A 21,122-nucleotide genomic window follows, 5' to 3' on the forward strand; every position below is an offset into this window, starting at 1 on the left:
TGAACTATTTTTAGAACAGGCCAGCGGGCGACTCATCTGGTCCTTACGGGCGACCTGGTGTTGGTGACCCCTGACGTAGAGAAACATGTTGGCTTGACCGCTCTGTGTTAAAGCTTCACAACAAACAAAGAAACAGCGGCTGTGTCTCGGTTGCTAAAGGCAGCTGCAATCCACCGCTTTATAACAACAGCATTCTTCTTTGACGTCTCCATTATTAATTGAACAAATTGCAAAAGATTCAGCAACACAGATGTCCAAATTACTGTGTAATTATGCGATGAAAAGAGACGACTTTTAGCCCTGTTTGGTGCTGGGCTAATATGTCCCCTCCAACCCGAGACGTCACAAACACGCGTCATCATTCTGCGACGTTTTCAACAAGAAACGCCACGGGAAATTTAAAATTGCAATTTAGTAAACTAAAGCGGCCATATTGGCATGTGTTGCAATGTTAATATTTCATCATTGATATATAAACTATCAGACTGCGTGGTGGCTAGTAGTGGCTTTCAGTAGGCCTTTAATGTTGCGACAATGAAGTGCAATCTCAGCACTTTTTTCTTTTCCTGCAATTTCAAATGCACTTGTTTTGATAAATAGATACAGCGTTTTAAAATCATGCACAATCTGTGTTAATATATTAGTCTCTGGTTAAAATGACTTAAAATGACTGGAAAATCAAAATGCAGGACTGAATTGACTGGAGTCTTTCCAGTTTTGACTCGGGACTTGACTCGGGACTTGGTCCCACCTCTGCTTGTAACAACACATGACTCAAACATTCATCTTTTTCTGGCCCTGCGATCATGAAAGGCGCTTCAGTGGAAAACACGTGACGTCACCGGCAATCACGTGACGTGGTGTCAGCTGACCACTGACTTCCGGGTTGTGACTGCGGCGCTCGGTGTGATTTTGCCAACAAATCAGGTAAACTTTTCTTTTTCTGACCCAACTTTTGTGACAACTTGAATGTCGAACATATTTAAAGGTCGACCGACACTGTGATGTAACTCAACGTCCTTTTTGCGGCTTTTTATATTCACTTCCGGTGCGACCGTCAATCTCTTCTTGTCCTTTTTCTCCGACAGGAAGACAAAAACTTTTATTGATTTTCTTGCTTTGTATTCACTATTCTTCTTCATTAGATAACAACACAAACACTTTCCCTTTATTCACTGACTCGTTTTTTATTCAATAATATCTCTTAACTTCAACACGCTGAACTAGTTACGTCGGTTAGTTAGTAGCTAACCTAGTATATGTCAGTTATGTGAACTAGTTAGTAGCTAACTTAGTATATGTCAGTTATGTGAACTAGTTAGTAGCTAACCTAGTATATGTCAGTTACGCGAACTAGTTTGTAGTTAACCTAGTATATGTCAGTTATGTGAATTAGTTAGTAGCTAACCTAGTATATGTCAGTTATGTGAACTAGTTACTAGCTAACCTAGTATATGTCAGTTACGTGAACTAGTTTGTAGTTAACCTAGTATATGTCAGTTATGTTAACTAGTTCATAGATAACCTAGTATATGTCAGTTACGTGAACTAGTTAGTAGCTAACCTAGCATATGTCAGTTATGTGAACTACTTCATAGGTAACCTAGTATATGTCAGTTATGTGAATTAGTTAGTAGCTAACCTAGCATATGTCAGTTATGTGAACTACTTCATAGATAACCTGGTATATGTCAGTTATGTGAATTAGTTAGTAGCTAACCTAGTATATGTCAGTTATGTGAACTAGTTAGTAGCTAACATAGTATATGTCAGTTATGTGAACTAGTTCATAGATAACCTAGTATATGTCAGTTATGTGAGCTAGTTTTAGCTAACCTAGTATATGTCAGTTATGTGAATTAGTTAGTAGCTAACCTAGTATATGTCAGTTATGTGAACTAGTTTGTAGCTAACCTAGTATATGTCAGTTATGTTAACTAGTTCATAGATAACCTAGTATATGTCAGTTACGTGAACTGGTTAGTAGCTAACCTAGCATATGTCAGTTATGTGAACTACTTCATAGGTAACCTAGTATATGTCAGTTATGTGAATTAGTAGCTAATCTAGTATATGTCAGTTACGTGAACTAGTTAGTGGCTAACCTAGTATATGTCATTTATGTGAAAGAGTTAGTAGTTATCATAGTATAAGTCAGTTACTTGAATTAGTTAGTAACTAACCGATTGGACCCCGACTTAAAGAAGTTGAAAAACTTATTGAGGTGTTACCATTTAGTGCTCAATTGTACTGTATGTACTGTACTGTGCAATCTACTAACCCCGTTTCCATATGAGTTGAGAAATTGTGTTAGATGTAAATATAAACAGAATACAATGATTTGCAAATACTTTTCAACCCATATTCAGTTGAATAAGCTACAAAGACAACATATTTGATGTTCAAACTCATAAAAAAAAAATTTGTGCAAATAATCATTAACTTTAGAATTTGATGCCAGCAACACGTGACAAAGAAGTTGGGAAAGGTGGCAATAAATACTGATAAATATGTCGAAGAGGTTCATTTAGCCTACTGAAGTGTATTTATAAATGGTTGATTTATATAGGCTAGTAAGGTACTAGCCTATATAAATCAACCATTTATAATAATTCTGATAAAGTTGAGGAATGCTCATCAAACACTTATTTGGAACATCCCACAGGTGTGCAGGCTAATTAGGAACAGGGGGGTTTCATTATTGGGTATAAAAACAGCTTCCATGAAATGCTAAGTAATTTACAAACAAGGATGGGGTGAAGGTCACCAATTTGTAAGCAAATTGTCGAACAGTTTTAGAACAATATTTCTCAACGAGCTATTGCAAGGAATTAAGGGATTCTACCGTATATGGTTAATAAAATCATCAAAAGGTTCAGAGAATCTGAAGAAATCACTGAACGTGAGCGATGATATTATGGACCTTTGATCCCTCAGGCGGTACTGCACCAAAAACAGACCATCAGTGTGTAAAGGATATCACCACATCTCAGGAACACTTCATAAAACCACTGTCAGTAACTACAGTTGGTCGCTACATCTGTAAGTGCTAGTTAAAACTGTACTATGCAAATCCAAAGCCATTTATCAACAACACCCAGGAACGCCGCTGGCTTCGCTGGGCCCGAGCTCATCTAAGATGGACTGATGCAAAGTGTAAAGGTGTTCTGTGGTCTGATGAGTCCATATTTCAAATTATATTTGCAAACAGAGGACGTGGTGTCCTCCAGAATAAAGGGGGAAAGAACCATCCGGATTGTTATAGGCGCAAAGTTGAAAAGCCAGCATGTGTGATGATATAATAAATAAATGATAAATGGGTTGTACTTGTATAGCGCTTTTCTACCTTCAAGGTACTCAAAGCGCTTTGACACTACTTCCACATTTACCCATTCACACACACATTCACACACTGATGGAGGGAGCTGCCATGCAAGGCGCCAACCAGCACCCATCAGGAGCAAGGGTGAAGTGTCTTGCTCAGGACACAACGGACGTGACAAGGTTGGTACTAGGTGGGATTTGAACCAGGGACCCTCGGGTTGTGCACGGCCACTCTACCACTGCGCATGGGGGTGTTTTAGTGCCCAAGGCATGGGTAACTTACACATCTGTGAAGGCACCATTAATGCTGAATGGTCCATACAGGTTTTGGAGCAACATATGTTGTCATCCAAGCAACGTTATCATGGACGCCCCTGCTTATTTCAGCAAGACAATGCCAAGCCACGTGTTACAACAGCGTGGTTTCGTAGTAAAAGAGTGCAGGTACTTTCCTGGCCCGCCTGCAGTCCAGACCTGTCTCCCATGGAAAATGTGTGGCGCATTATGAAGCGTAAAATAAGACAGCGGAGACCCCGGACTGTTGAACGACTGAAGCTCTACATAAAACAAGAATGGGAAAGAATTCCACTTTCAAAGCTTCAACAATTAGTTTCCTCAGTTCCCAAACGTTTATTGAGTGATGTAACAGAGTGGTGAACATGCCCTTTCCCAACTACTTTGGCACGTGTTGCAGCCACGAAATTCTAAGCTAATTATTATTTGCAAAAAAAAAAATCAGTTTGAATCAGTTTGTACATTAAATATGTTGTCTTTTTAGCATATTCAACTGAATATGGGTTGAAAAGGATTTGCAAATCATTGTATTCTGTTTATATTTACATATAACACAATTTCCCGACTCATATGGAAACAAGGTTTGTACTAATAAAAGTTTCAATCAAGCTAACCTAATATCTGTCATTTATGTTAATTAGTAGCTAACAAAGTATATGTCAGTTACGTGAATTAGTTAGTAGCTAACCTAGTATATTTCGGTTATGTGAATTAGTTCATGACTAAGCTAATATATGTCAGTTATACGTTACCGTTTGTAGCCGGTAACCAACTATTCTAATGCTAACCAAGTATATGTTAACACGTTTATAGCTGGTAACCAACATATACCTGTACAGCTCCCACTGTCTCAGGAAAGCACAGAGCATCCTGAAAGACCCATTCCACCCCGGGCACAGCCACCTGGAACTGCTACCCTCAGGCAGACGCTACAGGGTGCTAAAAGCGAGCACCAATAGACTAAAAAACAGCTTTTACCCAAGAGCCATAGTAGCATTAAACAGGCACTGAGTGAGCACAATATGTCCATCATGTCCTCATGGGTAATGTTTAAATTTTGTTTCAATTTTTTCGGACTACAATGTGCAATAATGTTATATGTATGTGTATATATATATTCATATGCATGCAGATATGCATCTGTGTGGATATATGTACATATACATAGATACATCCGTCATCTCTATCTTTTTTTTTACTATTTATACTACCATATTGTACATGCACCTTAGGAGGATCTGCTCCAATTTCGTTGTTCTTTGAACCTGTTCATTGCAATAATGACAATAAAACTCTATTCTATTCTATTCTATATACTATGTTAGCATTAGCATAGTCAGTTAGCAGCAATTGAATTGTCACTAACGTACACTTGGTTAGCATTAGCATAGTCAGTTAGCAGCTATTGATTATTACACGTGCTGGCCAGCAGGAGTCGCGGACGGCGTTGGGGGCGTGGCCATGAACGTGTCCGACAGCGAAGATGACGCCTACACGGAGAGGACGGCGCTGGTCCCATCAGAGAGTCCGGCGGTGCCGTCCTACAGACCGGAGCAAGATGGCCCGCCCAAAAGGGTAAAAGTGGGTGGAGCCTGTGCGTGTGGGAGAGTGATGTGACGAGTGCTTGTGATAGGAGGAGGAAGAGGAAGAGGAGGAGCTAACCCTGAAGTATGGCGCCAAGCACGTGATCATGCTCTTCATCCCGGTGACTGTGTGCATGCTGGTGGTGGTGGTCACCATCAAGTCCATCACCTTCTACAGCCAGAGGAGCGACCAGCAGCTGTAGGTGACCACGCCCAGCTCTGCCCCTCCCCCTCTCACGGCTCCTCCTCCCTCCCCCCATAGGATCTACACGCCCTTCACGGAGCAGACTTCCTCTGTAGGCCGCCGCCTCCTCAACTCTGTGCTGAACTCTGTGGTGATGACCAGCGTCATCGTGGTCATGACCCTCTTCCTGGTGCTACTCTACCAGTACCGCTGCTACAAGGTGCCACAGGACAGGCCCCCTGCCGCCATCTTGCTGCTCACGCCACTCTTCTCTCTTCTCCTTGCAGTTCATCCACGGCTGGCTCATCCTGTCCTCGCTCATGATGCTCTTCATGTTCAGCATCATGTACCTCAGGTAGCTCTTCATGTTCAGCTTCGTGTGCCTCAGGTAGCTCTTCATGTTCAGCATCATGTACCTAGGGTAGCTCTTCATGTTCAGCATCATGTACCTCAGATAGCTCTTCATGTTCAGCATCGTGTGCCTCAGGTAGCTCTTCATGTTCAGCATCATGTATCTCAGGTAGCTCTTCATGTTCAGCATCATGTGCCTCAGGTAGCTCTTCATGTTCAGCATCATGTACCTCAGGTAGCTCTTCATGTTCAGCATCATGTACCTCAGGTAGCTCTTCATGTTCAGCATCATGTGCCTCAGGTAGCTCTTCATGTTCAGCATCATGTATCTCAGGTAGCTCTTCATGTTCAGCATCATGTGCCTCAAGTAGCTCTTCGTGTTCAGCATCATGTACCTCAGGTAGCTCTTCATGTTCAGCATCATGTGCCTCAGGTAGCTCTTCATGTTCAGCATCATGTACCTCAGGTAGCTCTTCATGTTCAGCATCATGTACCTCAGGTAGCTCTTCATGTTCAGCATCATGTGCCTCAGGTAGCTCTTCATGTTCAGCATCATGTACCTCAGGTAACTCTTCATGTTCAGCATCATGTACCTCAGGTAGCTCTTCGTGTTCAGCATCATGTACCTCAGATAGCTGTTCGTGTTCAGCATCATGTACCTAGGGTAGCCCTTCATGTTCAGCATCATGTACCTCAGGTAGCTCTTCATGTTCAGCATCATGTACTTCAGGTAGCTCTTCATGTTCAGCATCTTGTGCCTCAGGTAGCACTTCATTTTCAGCATCATGTGCCTCAGGTAGCTCTTCATGTTCAGCATCATGTACCTCAGGTAGCCTTTCATGTTCAGCATCATGTACCTCAGGTAGCTCTTCATGTTCAGCATCATGTGCCTCAGGTAGCTCTTAATGTTCAGCATCATGTACCTCAGGTAGCTCTTCATGTTCAGCATCATGTACTTCAGGTAGCTCTTCATGTTCAGCATCTTGTGCCTCAGGTAGCACTTCATTTTCAGCATCATGTGCCTCAGGTAGCTCTTCATGTTCAGCATCATGTACCTCAGGTAGCCTTTCATGTTCAGCATCATGTACCTCAGGTAGCTCTTCATGTTCAGCATCATGTGCCTCAGGTAGCTCTTAATGTTCAGCATCATGTACCTCAGGTAGCTCTTCATGTTCAGCATCATGTACCTCAGGTAGCTCTTCATGTTCAGCATCATGTACCTCAGGTAGCTCTTCATGTTCAGCATCATATGCCTCAGGTAGCTCTTCATGTTCAGCATCATGTACCTCAGATAGCTCTTCATGTTCAGCATCATGTACCTCAGGTAGCTCTTCATGTTCAGCATCATGTACCTCAGGTAGCTCTTCATGTTCAGCATCATGTACCTCAGATAGCTCTTCATGTTCAGCATCATGTACCTCAGGTATCTCTTCATTTTCAGCATCATGTGCCTCAGGTAGCTCTTCATGTTCAGCATCATGTACCTCAGGTAGCTCTTCATGTTCAGCATCATGTACCTCAGGTAGCTCTTCATGTTCAGCATCATGTACCTCAGGTAGCTCTTCATGTTCAGCATCATGGACCTCAGGTAGCTCTTCATGTTCAGCATCATGGACCTCAGGTAGCTCTTCATGTTCAGCATCATGTACCTCAGGTAGCTCTTCATGTTCAGCATCATGTACCTCAGGTAGCTCTTCATGTTCAGCATCATGTGCCTCAGGTAGCTCTTCATGTTCAGCATCATGTGCCTCAGGTAGCTCTTCATGTTCAGCATCATGTGCCTCAGGTAGCTCTTCATGTTCAGCATCATGTACCTCAGGTAGCTCTTCATGTTCAGCATCATGTACCTCAGGTAGCTCTTCATGTTCAGCATCATGTACCTCAGGTAGCTCTTCATGTTCAGCATCATGTACCTCAGGTAGCGCTTCATGTTCAGCATCATGTGCCTCAGGTAGCCCTTCATGTTCAGCATCATGTACCTCAGGTAGCCCTTCATGTTCAGCATCATGTACCTCAGGTAGCCCTTCATGTTCAGCATCATGTGCCTCAGGTAGCTCTTCATGTTCAGCATCATGTACCTCAGATAGCTCTTCATGTTCAGCATCATGTACCTCAGGTAGCTCTTCATGTTCAGCATATTGTACCTCAGGTAGCTCTTCATGTTCAGCATCATGTGCCTCAGGTAGCTCTTCATGTTCAGCATCATGTACCTCAGGTAGCTCTTCATGTTCAGCATCATGTGCCTCAGGTAGCTCTTCATGTTCAGCATCATGTACCTCAGGTAGCTCTTCATGTTCAGCATCATGTGCCTCAGGTAGCTCTTCATGTTCAGCATCATGTACCTCAGATAGCTCTTCATGTTCAGCATCATGTACCTCAGGTAGCTCTTCATGTTCAGCATCATGTACCTCAGGTAGCTCTTCATGTTCAGCATCATGTGCCTCAGGTAGCTCTTCATGTCCAGCATCATGTACCTCAGGTAGCTCTTCATATTCAGCATCATGTACCTCAGGTAGCTCTTCATGTTCAGCATCATGTACCTCAGGTAGCTCTTCATGTTCAGCATCATGTACCTCAGGTAGCTCTTCATGTTCAGCATCATGTACCTCAGGTAGCGCTTCATGTTCAGCATCATGTGCCTCAGGTAGCCCTTCATGTTCAGCATCATGTACCTCAGGTAGCCCTTCATGTTCAGCATCATGTACCTCAGGTAGCCCTTCATGTTCTGCATCATGTGCCTCAGGTAGCCCTTCATGTTCAGCATCATTTACCTCAGGTAGTTCTTCATGTTCAGCATCATGTACCTCAGGTAGCTCTTCATGTTCAGCATCATGTACCTCAGGTAGTTCTTCATGTTCAGCATCATGTACCTCAGGTAGCTCTTCATGTTCAGCATCATGTACCTCAGGTAGCTCTTCATGTTCAGCATCATGTACCTCAGGTAGCTCTTCATGTTCAGCATCATGTACCTCAGGTAGCTCTTCATGTTCAGCATCATGTGCCTCAGGTAGCTCTTCATGTACCTCAGGTAGCTCTTCATGTTCAGCATCATGTACCTCAGGTAGCTCTTCATGTTCAGCATCATGTGCCTCAGGTAGCTCTTCATGTTCAGCATCATGTGCCTCAGGTAGCTCTTCATGTTCAGCATCATGTACCTCAGGTAGCTCTTCATGTTCAGCATCATGTACCTCAGGTAGCTCTTCATGTTCAGCATCATGTCCCTCAGGTAGTTCTTCATGTTCAGCATCATGTACCTCAGGTAGCTCTTCATGTTCAGCATCATGTACCTCAGGTAGCTCTTCATGTTCAGCATCATGTCCCTCAGGTAGTTCTTCATGTTCAGCATCATGTACCTCAGGTAGCTCTTCATGTTCAGCATCATGTGCCTCAGGTAGCTCTTCATGTTCAGCATCATGTACCTCAGATAGCTCTTCATGTTCAGCATCATGTACCTCAGGTAGCTCTTCATGTTCAGCATCATGTACCTCAGGTATCTCTTCATTTTCAGCATCATGTGCCTCAGGTAGCTCTTCATGTTCAGCATCATGTACCTCAGGTAGCTCTTCATGTTCAGCATCATGTACCTCAGGTAGCTCTTCATGTTCAGCATCATGTACCTCAGGTAGCTCTTCATGTTCAGCATCATGGACCTCAGGTAGCTCTTCATGTTCAGCATCATGGACCTCAGGTAGCTCTTCATGTTCAGCATCATGTACCTCAGGTAGCTCTTCATGTTCAGCATCATGTACCTCAGGTAGCTCTTCATGTTCAGCATCATGTACCTCAGGTAGCTCTTCGTGTTCAGCATCATGTACCTCAGGTAGCTCTTCGTGTTCAGCATCATGTGCCTCAGGTAGCTCTTCATGTTCAGCATCATGTGCCTCAGGTAGCTCTTCATGTTCAGCATCATGTACCTCAGGTAGCTCTTCATGTTCAGCATCATGTACCTCAGGTAGCTCTTCATGTTCAGCATCATGTACCTCAGGTAGCGCTTCATGTTCAGCATCATGTGCCTCAGGTAGCCCTTCATGTTCAGCATCATGTACCTCAGGTAGCCCTTCATGTTCAGCATCATGTACCTCAGGTAGCCCTTCATGTTCAGCATCATGTGCCTCAGGTAGCTCTTCATGTTCAGCATCATGTACCTCAGATAGCTCTTCATGTTCAGCATCATGTACCTCAGGTAGCTCTTCATGTTCAGCATCATGTACCTCAGGTAGCTCTTCATGTTCAGCATCATGTGCCTCAGGTAGCTCTTCATGTTCAGCATCATGTGCCTCAGGTAGCTCTTCATGTTCAGCATCATGTGCCTCAGGTAGCTCTTCATGTTCAGCATCATGTACCTCAGGTAGCTCTTCATGTTCAGCATCATGTGCCTCAGGTAGCTCTTCATGTTCAGCATCATGTACCTCAGGTAGCTCTTCATGTTCAGCATCATGTACCTCAGGTAGCTCTTCATGTTCAGCATCATGTACCTCAGGTAGCTCTTCATGTTCAGCATCATGTGCCTCAGGTAGCTCTTCATGTCCAGCATCATGTACCTCAGGTAGCTCTTCATATTCAGCATCATGTACCTCAGGTAGCTCTTCATGTTCAGCATCATGTACCTCAGGTAGCTCTTCATGTTCAGCATCATGTACCTCAGGTAGCTCTTCATGTTCAGCATCATGTACCTCAGGTAGCGCTTCATGTTCAGCATCATGTGCCTCAGGTAGCCCTTCATGTTCAGCATCATGTGCCTCAGGTAGCCCTTCATGTTCAGCATCATGTACCTCAGATAGCCCTTCATGTTCAGCATCATGTACCTCAGGTAGCCCTTCATGTTCTGCATCATGTGCCTCAGGTAGCCCTTCATGTTCAGCATCATGTACCTCAGGTAGTTCTTCATGTTCAGCATCATGTACCTCAGGTAGCTCTTCATGTTCAGCATCATGTACCTCAGGTAGTTCTTCATGTTCAGCATCATGTACCTCAGGTAGCTCTTCATGTTCAGCATCATGTACCTCAGGTAGCTCTTCATGTTCAGCATCATGTACCTGAGGTAGCTCTTCATGTTCAGCATCATGTACCTCAGGTAGCTCTTCATGTTCAGCATCATGTGCCTCAGGTAGCTCTTCATGTACCTCAGGTAGCTCTTCATGTTCAGCATCATGTACCTCAGGTAGCTCTTCATGTTCAGCATCATGTGCCTCAGGTAGCTCTTCATGTTCAGCATCATGTGCCTCAGGTAGCTCTTCATGTTCAGCATCATGTACCTCAGGTAGCTCTTCATGTTCAGCATCATGTACCTCAGGTAGCTCTTCATGTTCAGCATCATGTCCCTCAGGTAGTTCTTCATGTTCAGCATCATGTACCTCAGGTAGCTCTTCATGTTCAGCATCATGTACCTCAGGTAGCTCTTCATGTTCAGCATCATGTCCCTCAGGTAGTTCTTCATGTTCAGCATCATGTACCTCAGGTAGCTCTTCATGTTCAGCATCATGTGCCTCAGGTAGGACCGCTGTTAGGTTCCGCAGGCTTTGTTAACTTCCATATCTCTTGTAAGCTGTGTTAGCCACGGTGGCCATGTTAGCTTTGTTAGCCTTGTTAGCTTCCGTAGACCTTGTTGACTTTGTTAGCTGCATTTGCTTCGGTAGGCCTGGTTGGCTTTGTTAGCCTTGTTAGCTTCCATAGGCCTTGTTAGCTGTGTTAGCCACGGTGGCCATGTTAGCTTTGTTAGTTTTTTTAGCGTTGTTAGCTTCAATAGGCCTTGTTGACTTTGTTAGCCTTGTTAGCTGTGTTAACTTCGGTTGGCCTTGTTGGCTTTGTTAGTCTTGTTAGCTTTATTCGCCTTGTTAGCTTCGGTAGGCCATATTAGCTTTGTTAACCTCGTTAGCTTTATTAGCTTAGTTAGCTTCAGAAGGTTGTTTTAGCTTTATTAGCGTTGTTAACCTTGTTAGCATTGTTAGGCCATGTTAGCTTTATAAAACTTGTAAGCCTTATTAGCTTTGTTAACTTTGTTATCTCTGGTAGGCCATTTTTAGTGTATTAGGTGTTTTAACTTTGTTAGCCATCGTAGCTTTGTAAGCCATGTTAACCTCATTACCATTGTTAACTATATTACCTTTGTTAGCCTTACTAGCTTTGATTTCTGTATTACCTTTGTTAGCCATGTTAGCCTTATTAGCATTGTTAACTATATTACCTTTGTTAGCCATGTTAGCCTTATTAGCTTTGATTAATGTATTACCTTTGTTAGCCATGTTAGCCTTATTACCATTGTTAACTATATTACCTTTGTTAACCATGTTAGCCTTATTAGCTTTGATTGCTGTATTGGCTTTGTTAACCATGTTAGCCTCATTAGCTATGTTTGGTTTGATTGCTATATTACGTTTGTTGGCCATTTTAGCCTTACTACCATTTACCTTGTTAGCCCTGTTAGCTTTGTATTAGCTATGTTAGCCTTGATAACTTTGTTAGCCATATTAGCCTTGTTATCCTTATTGACGATATTAACCTTATGAGCTTTGTATGAGCTTTGTTAGTCAGTACGTTATGCCTTCACTGACCATGCTAGTACGTGATGCCTTCACTGATCATGTTAGTACGTGATGGCTTCACTGACCATGTTAGTCAGTTCATGATGCCTTCACTGACCATGTTAGTACGTGATGCCTTCACTGACCATGTTAGTACGTGATGGCTTCACTGACCATGTTAGTATGTGATGCCTTCACTGACCATGTTAGTACGTGATGGCTTCACTGACCATGTTAGTCAGTTCATGATGCCTTCACTGACCATGTTAGTACGTGATGCCTTCACTGACCATGTTAGTACGTGATGGCTTCACTGACCATGTTAGTATGTGATGCCTTCACTGACCATGTTAGTACGTGATGCCTTCACTGACCATGTTAGTAGATGATGCCTTCACTGACCATGTTAGTACGTGATGGCTTCACTGACCATGTTAGTACGTGATGCCTTCACTGACCATGTTAGTACGTGATGCCTTCACCGACCATGTTAGTCAGTTCATGATGCCTTCCCTGACCATGTTAGTCCGTACATGATGCTTTTACTGACCATGTTAGTCAGTACATGATGCCTTCACTGACCATGTTAGTCCGTACATGATGCCTTCACCAGCCATGTTAGTCGGTACATGATGCCTTCACTGACCATGTTAGTCAGTACTCCGTCCATCCATCCATCCATCCATCCATTTTCTACCGCTTATTCCCTTTTGGGGTCGCGGGGGACGCTGGCGCCTATCTCAGCTACAATCAGGCGGAAGGCGTCGTACACCCTGGACAAGTGTTAGTCAGTACTTGATGCCTTCATTGACCATGTTAGTCAGTATGTGATGCCTTCACTGACCATGTTAGTCAGTACATGATGCCTTCACCGGCCATGTTAGTCAGTACATGATGCCTTCACCGACCATGTTAGTCCGTACATGATGCCTTCACTGACCATATTAGTCTGTACATGATGCCTTCACTGACCATGTTAGTCAGTACATGATGCCTTCACTGACCATGTTAGTACGTGATGCCTTCACCGACCATGTTAGTCAGTACATGATGCCTTCACTGGCCATGTTAGTCAGTATGTGATGCCTTCACTGACCCTGATAGTCAGTACGTGATGCCGTCACTGACTATGTTAGTCAGTACATGATTCCTCACTGGCCATGTTAGTCAGTATGTGATGCCTTCATTGACCATGTTAGTCAGTACATGAGGCCTTCACGGACCATGTTAGTCAGTACTTGATGCCTTCATTGACCATGTTAGTCCGTACATGATGCCTTCACGGACCATGTTAGTCAGTACATGATGCCTTCACTGGCCATGTTAGTCAGTACATGATGCCTTCACGGACCATGTTAGTCAGTACTTGATGCCTTCATTGACCATGTTAGTCCGTACATGATGCCTTCACGGACCATGTTAGTCAGTACATGATGCCTTCACTGGCCATGTTAGTCAGTATGTGATGCCTTCACCGACCATGTTAGTCAGTACGTGATGCCTTCACTGACCATGTTAGTACGTGATGCCTTCACCGATCATGTTAGTCAGTACATGATGCCTTCACTGACCGTGTTAGTACGTGATGCCTTCACTGACCATGTTAGTAGGTGATACCTTCACCGACCATGTTAGTCAGTACATAATTGCTTCACCGACCATGTTAGTCCGTACATGATGCCTTCACTGACCATGTTACTCAGTACATGATGCCTTCACTGACCATGTTAGTCAGTACACGATGCCTTCACCGACCATGTTAGTACATGATGCCTTCACCGAGCATGTTACTCAGTACATGATGCCTTCACTGACCATGTTAGCCAGTACTTGATGCCTTCATTGACCATGTTAGTCAGTACATGATGTCTTCACCGACCATGTTAGTCAGTACATGATGCCTTCACTGACCATGTTAGTCAGTATTTGATGCCTTCATTGACCATGTTAGTCAGTATGTGATGCCTTCACTGACCATGTTAGTATGTGATGCCTTCACGGACCATGTTAGTAAGTACATGAGGCCTTCACTGGCCATGTTAGTCAGTACGTGATCCCTTCACTGACCATGTTATTACGTGATGCCTTCACGGACCATGTTAGTCAGTACATGATGCTTTCACCGACCATGTTAGTACGTGATGCCTTCATCGACAATGTTAGTCAGTTCATGATGCCTTCACTGACCATGTTAGTTCGTACGTGATTCCTTCACTGACCATGTTAGTCAGTACATGATGCCTTCACTGACCATGTTAGTCAGTACGTGATGCCTTCACTGACAGAATGTGATGTGTCACAAACCATGTTAGACAGGATGTGATGTGTTCACTGACTGAACGTGATTCGTTCACTGACAGGACGTGATGCGTTCACCGACCATGTTAGACAGGACGTGATGCCTTCACTAACAGGACATAATACCTTCACCGACCATGTTAGACAGGACGTGATGCGTTCACTGACAATGTTAGCTCGAACGTGATGCGTTCAATGCCCGGACGTGATGCGTTCAATGCCAGGACGTGGTGCGTTCACTGACCATATCAGACAGGACGTGATGCGTTCATTGACCATGTTAGACAGGACATGATGTGTTCAGGTGCCCAGAGTGTGTTTGCGCCGCAGTGAGGTGTTGAAGACCTACAACGTGGCTGTGGACTATGTGTTTGTGGGCCAGGTTGTGATGTGTTCAGGTGCCCAGAGTGTGTTTGTGCCGCAGTGAGGTGTTCAAGACCTACAACGTGGCCGTGGACTACGTGTCGGTGGTGCTGCTGATCTGGAACTTTGGTGCAGTGGGAATGTTGAGCGTCCACTGGAAAGGACCCCTGCAGCTGCAGCAGGTCTACCTGATCCTCATCAGTGCCCTCATGGCGCTGGTCTTCATCAAGTACCTGCCCGAGTGGTCAGCGTGGGTCATCCTGGGCGCCATCTCCATATACGGTGCGTGACCTTTACGGCCCTTGTGGTGGAGCCGCCTTCCCATAATGCTTTGCTGCTGACAGACCTGGTGGCCGTGCTGAGTCCCAAAGGTCCTCTCAGGTTGCTGGTGGAGACGGCCCAGGAACGCAATGAACCCATCTTCCCCGCCCTCATCTACTCCTGTGAGTCACTTACCTATGACCTTTCACCTGCTCCTGTGAGTCACTCACCTATGACCCTTCACACTGTCACCCTACAGCTGCCATGGCGTGGACGGTGGGGATGGCCAGCCCGGCGGAGGCGGAGCCACCGGAGGAACGTCAAACAGGTGCTGAATTGTGGGAAAGAAACGGGGAGGGACTTGTCATAGGTGGCCACACCCCTTTTCTGCCCGAGCGGTGAAAGGTTAAACCTGGAGAGTGACCTCACCTGTGACTGTGTTGCGTGTGACAGATGAGGAGGCGGAGCGAAGCAACGGGGAGGCGGAGACACAGCGCTCCTTTCAGGAAGTGCAGGAGGAGAGTGAGTGTCTGCATGGCCAATCAGCTGCCTTCATGGTGCCCATGTGACTCCTCTCTGTGTGTGTGTGTGCGTGCTTGTGTGCGTGTGTGTGTGTGTGTGTGTGTGTGTGTGTGTGTGTGTGTGTGTGTGTGTGTGTGTGTGTGTGTGTGTGTGTGTGTGTGTGTGTGTGTGCAGGAGGAGTGAAGCTGGGTCTAGGTGACTTCATCTTCTACAGTGTGCTGGTGGGTAAAGCAGTGGTGAGTGGTGGAGACTGGAACACCACACTGGCCTGCTTTGTCGCCATCTTGATTGTGAGACACGCGCACACACACACACACACACACACACATATAGCTGACATTAGAGCTGAAACGATTCCTCAAGTAACTTGAGTAAAAAATATATTCAAGGAATTATTTCTGCCTCTGTTAGCTCTAGCTGACTGTGTGTGTGTGTGTGTGTGTGTGTGTGTGTGTGTGTGTGTGTGTGTGTGTGTGTGTGTGTGTTTGTTTGTTTGTTTGTTTGTTTGTTTGTTTGTTTGTTTGTTTGTTTGTTTGTTTGTTTGTTTGTTTGTTTGTTTGTTTGTTTGTTTGTTTGTTTGTTTGTTTGTTTGTTTGTTTGTTTGTTTGTTTGTTTGTTTGTTTGTTTGTTTGTGCGTGCGTGTGTGTGTGTGTTTTCAGGGTCTGTGTGTGACTCTGCTGCTGTTGGCCATCTATAAGAAGGCTCTACCAGCCTTACCTATCTCCATCACCTTCGGTCTCATCTTCTACTTCTCCACCGACTTGCTGGTCCAACCTTTCATGGACCGCCTGGCAGAACATCAGTTCTACATCTGACTCTGGTCTACTGGCAGCACATCAGTTCTACATCTGAGTCTCAAGCTCCGCCCTCTAACAACAACAAACTCTTGTGTTCTTCAACCAACCTCGCCTAATGACCAGTGGAGCACTGCTGCTGCTCTTTGTCACCATGGCGACTGGTGCTGTTGGTCACCATGGCGACTGGTGCTGTCGGTCACCATGGCGACTGGTGCTGTCGGTCACCATGGCGGCTGCTGGCAGGAGAAGTTGGTTTCCCAGTAGAAGTGAAGATGTCTTCTTGTGGGCTCACAGTGAAATGTCACTGGAGAAAAAACATCAGAAATATGAAAATAAAATCAGGATGAAAATATTTAGTTGGAATTGAATTGTGATGTGAAGTCAATGCAAAGTAAATATTCAGTTGTGCAGAGGTGGGAAGAGAGCCAGAAATTGTACTCAAGTAAGAGTACTGTTACTTTAGAGATGTATTACTCAAGTAAAAGTAAGGCGGAGTCACCCAAATAATTACTTGAGTAAAAGTACTCAAGTACTGAGTAAGTGATGAGTAACCTGTTCCTTTCATGATGACGGCAACAAATAATGCTGAACAAAATAAAAATAGCAATGAACAAATTCAGAGGTTTTTTTGGGTTGGTGCACTAATTGTAAGTGTATCTTGTGTTGTTTATGTTGATTTAATAAAAAATAAAATGAAAAAAAAAATCATTAAAAAGTTAAAATAAATGTAATCCAAAATTCTTCTGCGGCCCGGTACGTGGTTGGGGACCACTGGTCTACAGCACACGCTCGCCCTACTCTGACGTAATTTCCTCACGTCGTTTCTTTTGAAAGCCCCACGACCGGAAGTGAATGTTTTAACCGGAAGCTGGTTTACTTTGAAAAGAGAATTGACGTCAGGAGCCACAACAAAGATGGCGGACGGTGGGTTATTGTTCATTGATCCTTCTTTTCTCTTTTCTCACTCTTCTCCTCTCTGTCGTCTTTATGTGCACTCTTCTCCCCTCTGTTGTCTTTATTTCAACAGCCGTAAGAGCAGGAAGGTGTGGAGACATGGAGCTGCCATGTGATGCTAAGCTAACATGCTAGCGCATACATACTGCACCTTCCTACAACTATGCCTATATATATATATATATATATATATATATATATATATATATATATATATATATATATATATATATATATATGTATGTATGTATGTATGTATGTATGTATGTATATATGTATATATATATATAAAACGATGGAATGATTATGTGTTTGTTTTGAAAATGAGACACAAAGCCATGTATTGTGTTGATATTTATCTTCTTGCAGATCCCACAGAAGCAGAACACAGCATGGAGCATGCTAACGTGAGTATGCTAAGCTAACTCTTCTAGCCTAGTTTAGCATCACTTGTTCCCTTTTAGCCTAGTTTAACATCACTTGTTTTGTTGTTGTGTTTCATGTTCCAGCAGGCCAGTGAGAATCCACATGCAGAGTTTGGCTTGACTGACAACATCCAGGTAACACACACACAGGCGCACACATACACGCACACATTCACAAACACACAGTCACACACACACACACACATACATATGCACACGTACATACACACGCGCACAGACAGAGGTAGACACAGTGTGCATGCAGTGCATCTCACACACACACACATTGGTAGACACAGAGTGCATCTCACACGCACACACATTGGTAGACACACACACAGGTAGACACAGAGTGCATCACACACACACACATTGGTAGACACGTTGTGCATCACACACACACACGTGTGTGTTCAGAGGACGTTGGAGCAGGAGAAGACGAGCAGTGACAAGATGTCCAAGAACAAAGTGGACCTGCAGGCTCTTCCCACCCGGGCTTACCTGGACCAGACCGTGGTACCCATCTTGTTGCAGGCTCTTTCTGTGCTTGCCAAGGAGAGGTGTGTTTATTATTATTATTATTATTATTATTATTAGTCTACCTAATAACTCATGCATCATTATTAATATTATTATTATTATTATTGTTTTCTACCTAATAACTCATGCATCATCATTATTATTATTATTGTTAGCTGCCTAATAACACATGCATCATTATTAATATTATTATTATTATTATTGTTATCTACCTAATAACTCATGCGTCATTATTATTATTATTGTTATCTACTTAATAACCCATGCATGATTATTATTATAATTAGTCTCACTAATAACTCATGCATCATTATTATTATTATTGGTCTACCTAATAACTCATGCATAATTATTAGTCTACCTAATAACTCATGCATGATTATTATTAGTCTATTTAATAACTCATACATGATTATTATTAGTCCATATATCAACCAATCAATCAATGTTCATTTATATAGCCCTAAATCACTAGTGTCTCAAAGGGCTGCACAAACCACAACACAAACCACTACGACATCCTCGGTAGGCCCACATAAGGGCAAGGAAAACTCTCACCCAGTGGGACGTCGGTGGCAATGAGGACTATGAGAACCTTGGAGAGGACCACATATGTGGGCAACCCCCCCTCCCACCCCTCTAGGGGAATATATAATAACTCATACATGATTATAATTAGTCCATACAATAACTCATACATGATTGTTATTAGTCTACCTAAGAACTCATGTATGAATATTATTAGTCTATAATTAACTCATACATGGTTGTTATTATTATTAGTCTACCTAATAACTCACATGATTATTATGATTAGTCTACCTAATAAATCATACATGATTTTTATTATTAGTCTATATAATAACTCATACTTGATTATTATTATTGGTCTATGTAATAACTCATACATGATTATTATTATTAGTCTATATTATAAATCATACTTGATTATTTCTATTAATCAACAAAATAAAAGATTAGGAGCTATTCAGTAGGATTTAAGGTCCAAACTTACATCACACTCAAATTTTTACTGCATGCCTGTGATAAGTGCCGGAGTGAGAAGAGGTTTTAAAATAATTAGCGCATGCTTACTTTTACGGCATGCCTTTGGTAAGCGCAGGAGTGAGAAAGGGTCTTCAATTAATTAGCGCCCCGGCAGCAATTCAAGGAAATACGGTGTATGTATATATATATATATATATATATATATGTGTGTGTATATATATAAAGTGGGGCAAAAAAGTATTTAGTCAGCCAGCGATTGTGCAAGTTCTCCCACTTAAAATGATGACAGAGGTCTGTAATTTTCATCATAGGTACACTTCAACTGTGAGAGACAGAATGCATGCTTATTATTAGTCTATATAATAACTCATACATGATGATTATTAGTCCATATAATAACTCATACATGATTATAATGTGAAAAAAAAATCCAGGAATTCACGTTGTAGGAATTTTAAAGAATTTATTTGTAAATTATGGTGGAAAATAAGTATTTGGTCAACCATTCAAAGCTCTCACTGATGGAAGGAGGTTTTGTCTCAAAATCTCACGATACATGGCCCCCTTCATTCTTTCCTTAACACGGATCAATCGTCCTGTCCCCTTAGCAGAAAAACAGCCCCAAAGCATGATGTTTCCACCACCATGCTTCACGGTAGGTTTGGTGTTCTTGGGATGCAACTCAGTATTCTTCTTCCTCCAAACACGACGAGTTGAGTTTATACCAAAAAGTTGTATTTTGGTTTCATCTGACCAGATGACATTCTCCCAATCCTCTGCTGTATCATCCATGTGCTCTCTGGCAAACTTCAGACGGGCCTGGACATGCACTGGCTTGAGGAGGGGGACACGTCTGGCACTGCAGGATTTGATTCCCTGTTGGTGTGTTTTTTTATTTTTTCCCTTTGTCATGAAAAAGGTAGTTTTTTGGGGTTGGTGCACTAATTGTAAGTGTACCTTGTGTTTTTTATGTTGTTTTAATAAAAAAAATATATATTTATTTATATTTTTTATCAAAAAATAATAAAAATTAATAAAAAATTATTCTGCGGCCCGGTACCAATCGATCGGCCCGGTGGTTGGGGACCACTGGCCTAGCCAGTCTCCAGACCTCAACCCCATAGAAAATCTGTGGAGGGAGTAGAAAGTCCGTGTTGCTCGGCGACAGCCCCAAAACATCAATGCTCTCGAGAAGATCTGCATAGGGGAATGGGCCAAAATACCAGCTACTGTGTGTGCAAACCTGGTAAAAACCTATAGTGATCCTTTGACCTCTGTTATTGCAAACAAAGTTATATTACAAAGTATTGAGTTGAATTTTTATTGACCAAATAATTATTTTCCACCATAATTTAAAAATGTAATTCTTTAAAATTCCTACTATGTGATTTTTTTTTTTCACATTCTGTCTCTCAAAGTTGAAGTGTACCTATGATGAAAATTACAGACCTCTGTCATCATTTTAAGTGGGAGAACTTGCACAATCGCTGGCTGACTAAATACTTTATTGCCCCACTGTATATATGCAAACCCCGTTTCCATATGAGTTGGGAAATTGTGTTAGATGTAAACATAAACAGAATACAATGATAACCCTAACCCCATATATGTGTGTGTGTGTGTGTGTGTGTGTGTGTATGTATATATATATATATATATATATATATATATATATATATATGTGTGTATGTATATAT

At 42.8% G+C, this 21,122-nt stretch overlaps 2 protein-coding genes across 3 annotated transcripts in view; both read left to right on the forward strand.

The window, feature by feature from the left end:
• Positions 1-798: 798 nt before the first annotated feature.
• On the forward strand, positions 799-17,113 carry psen2 (presenilin 2). The gene is made up of 11 exons (XM_061881180.1): positions 799-927; positions 5,051-5,193; positions 5,252-5,400; positions 5,464-5,605; positions 5,673-5,740; positions 14,980-15,200; positions 15,263-15,361; positions 15,439-15,507; positions 15,633-15,701; positions 15,876-15,991; positions 16,361-17,113. The coding sequence occupies exons 2-11, from the start codon at positions 5,080-5,082 to the stop codon at positions 16,514-16,516; spliced, it is 1,203 nt and encodes a 400-aa protein (XP_061737164.1). The 5' UTR covers positions 799-927; positions 5,051-5,079; the 3' UTR covers positions 16,517-17,113.
• Positions 17,114-17,322: 209 nt separating this feature from the next.
• Positions 17,323-21,122, forward strand: part of dpy30 (dpy-30 histone methyltransferase complex regulatory subunit) — a 9,363-nt gene continuing 5,563 nt past the window's right edge. The window contains exons 1-4 of one of the 2 annotated variants that reach the window (XM_061881181.1): positions 17,323-17,422; positions 17,822-17,859; positions 17,962-18,012; positions 18,295-18,437. In XM_061881181.1, coding sequence (XP_061737165.1) covers positions 17,413-17,422; positions 17,822-17,859; positions 17,962-18,012; positions 18,295-18,437 — 242 coding nt within the window. In that variant the 5' untranslated portion in view covers positions 17,323-17,412. The remainder of the gene's footprint in view (positions 17,423-17,821; positions 17,860-17,961; positions 18,013-18,294; positions 18,438-21,122) is intronic. The other variant, XM_061881182.1, reaches the window with a different exon arrangement.

The sequence above is a fragment of the Nerophis ophidion genome, linkage group LG20 (genome assembly GCF_033978795.1).
Source record: "Nerophis ophidion isolate RoL-2023_Sa linkage group LG20, RoL_Noph_v1.0, whole genome shotgun sequence".
Classification (NCBI taxonomy): domain Eukaryota; kingdom Metazoa; phylum Chordata; class Actinopteri; order Syngnathiformes; family Syngnathidae; genus Nerophis; species Nerophis ophidion.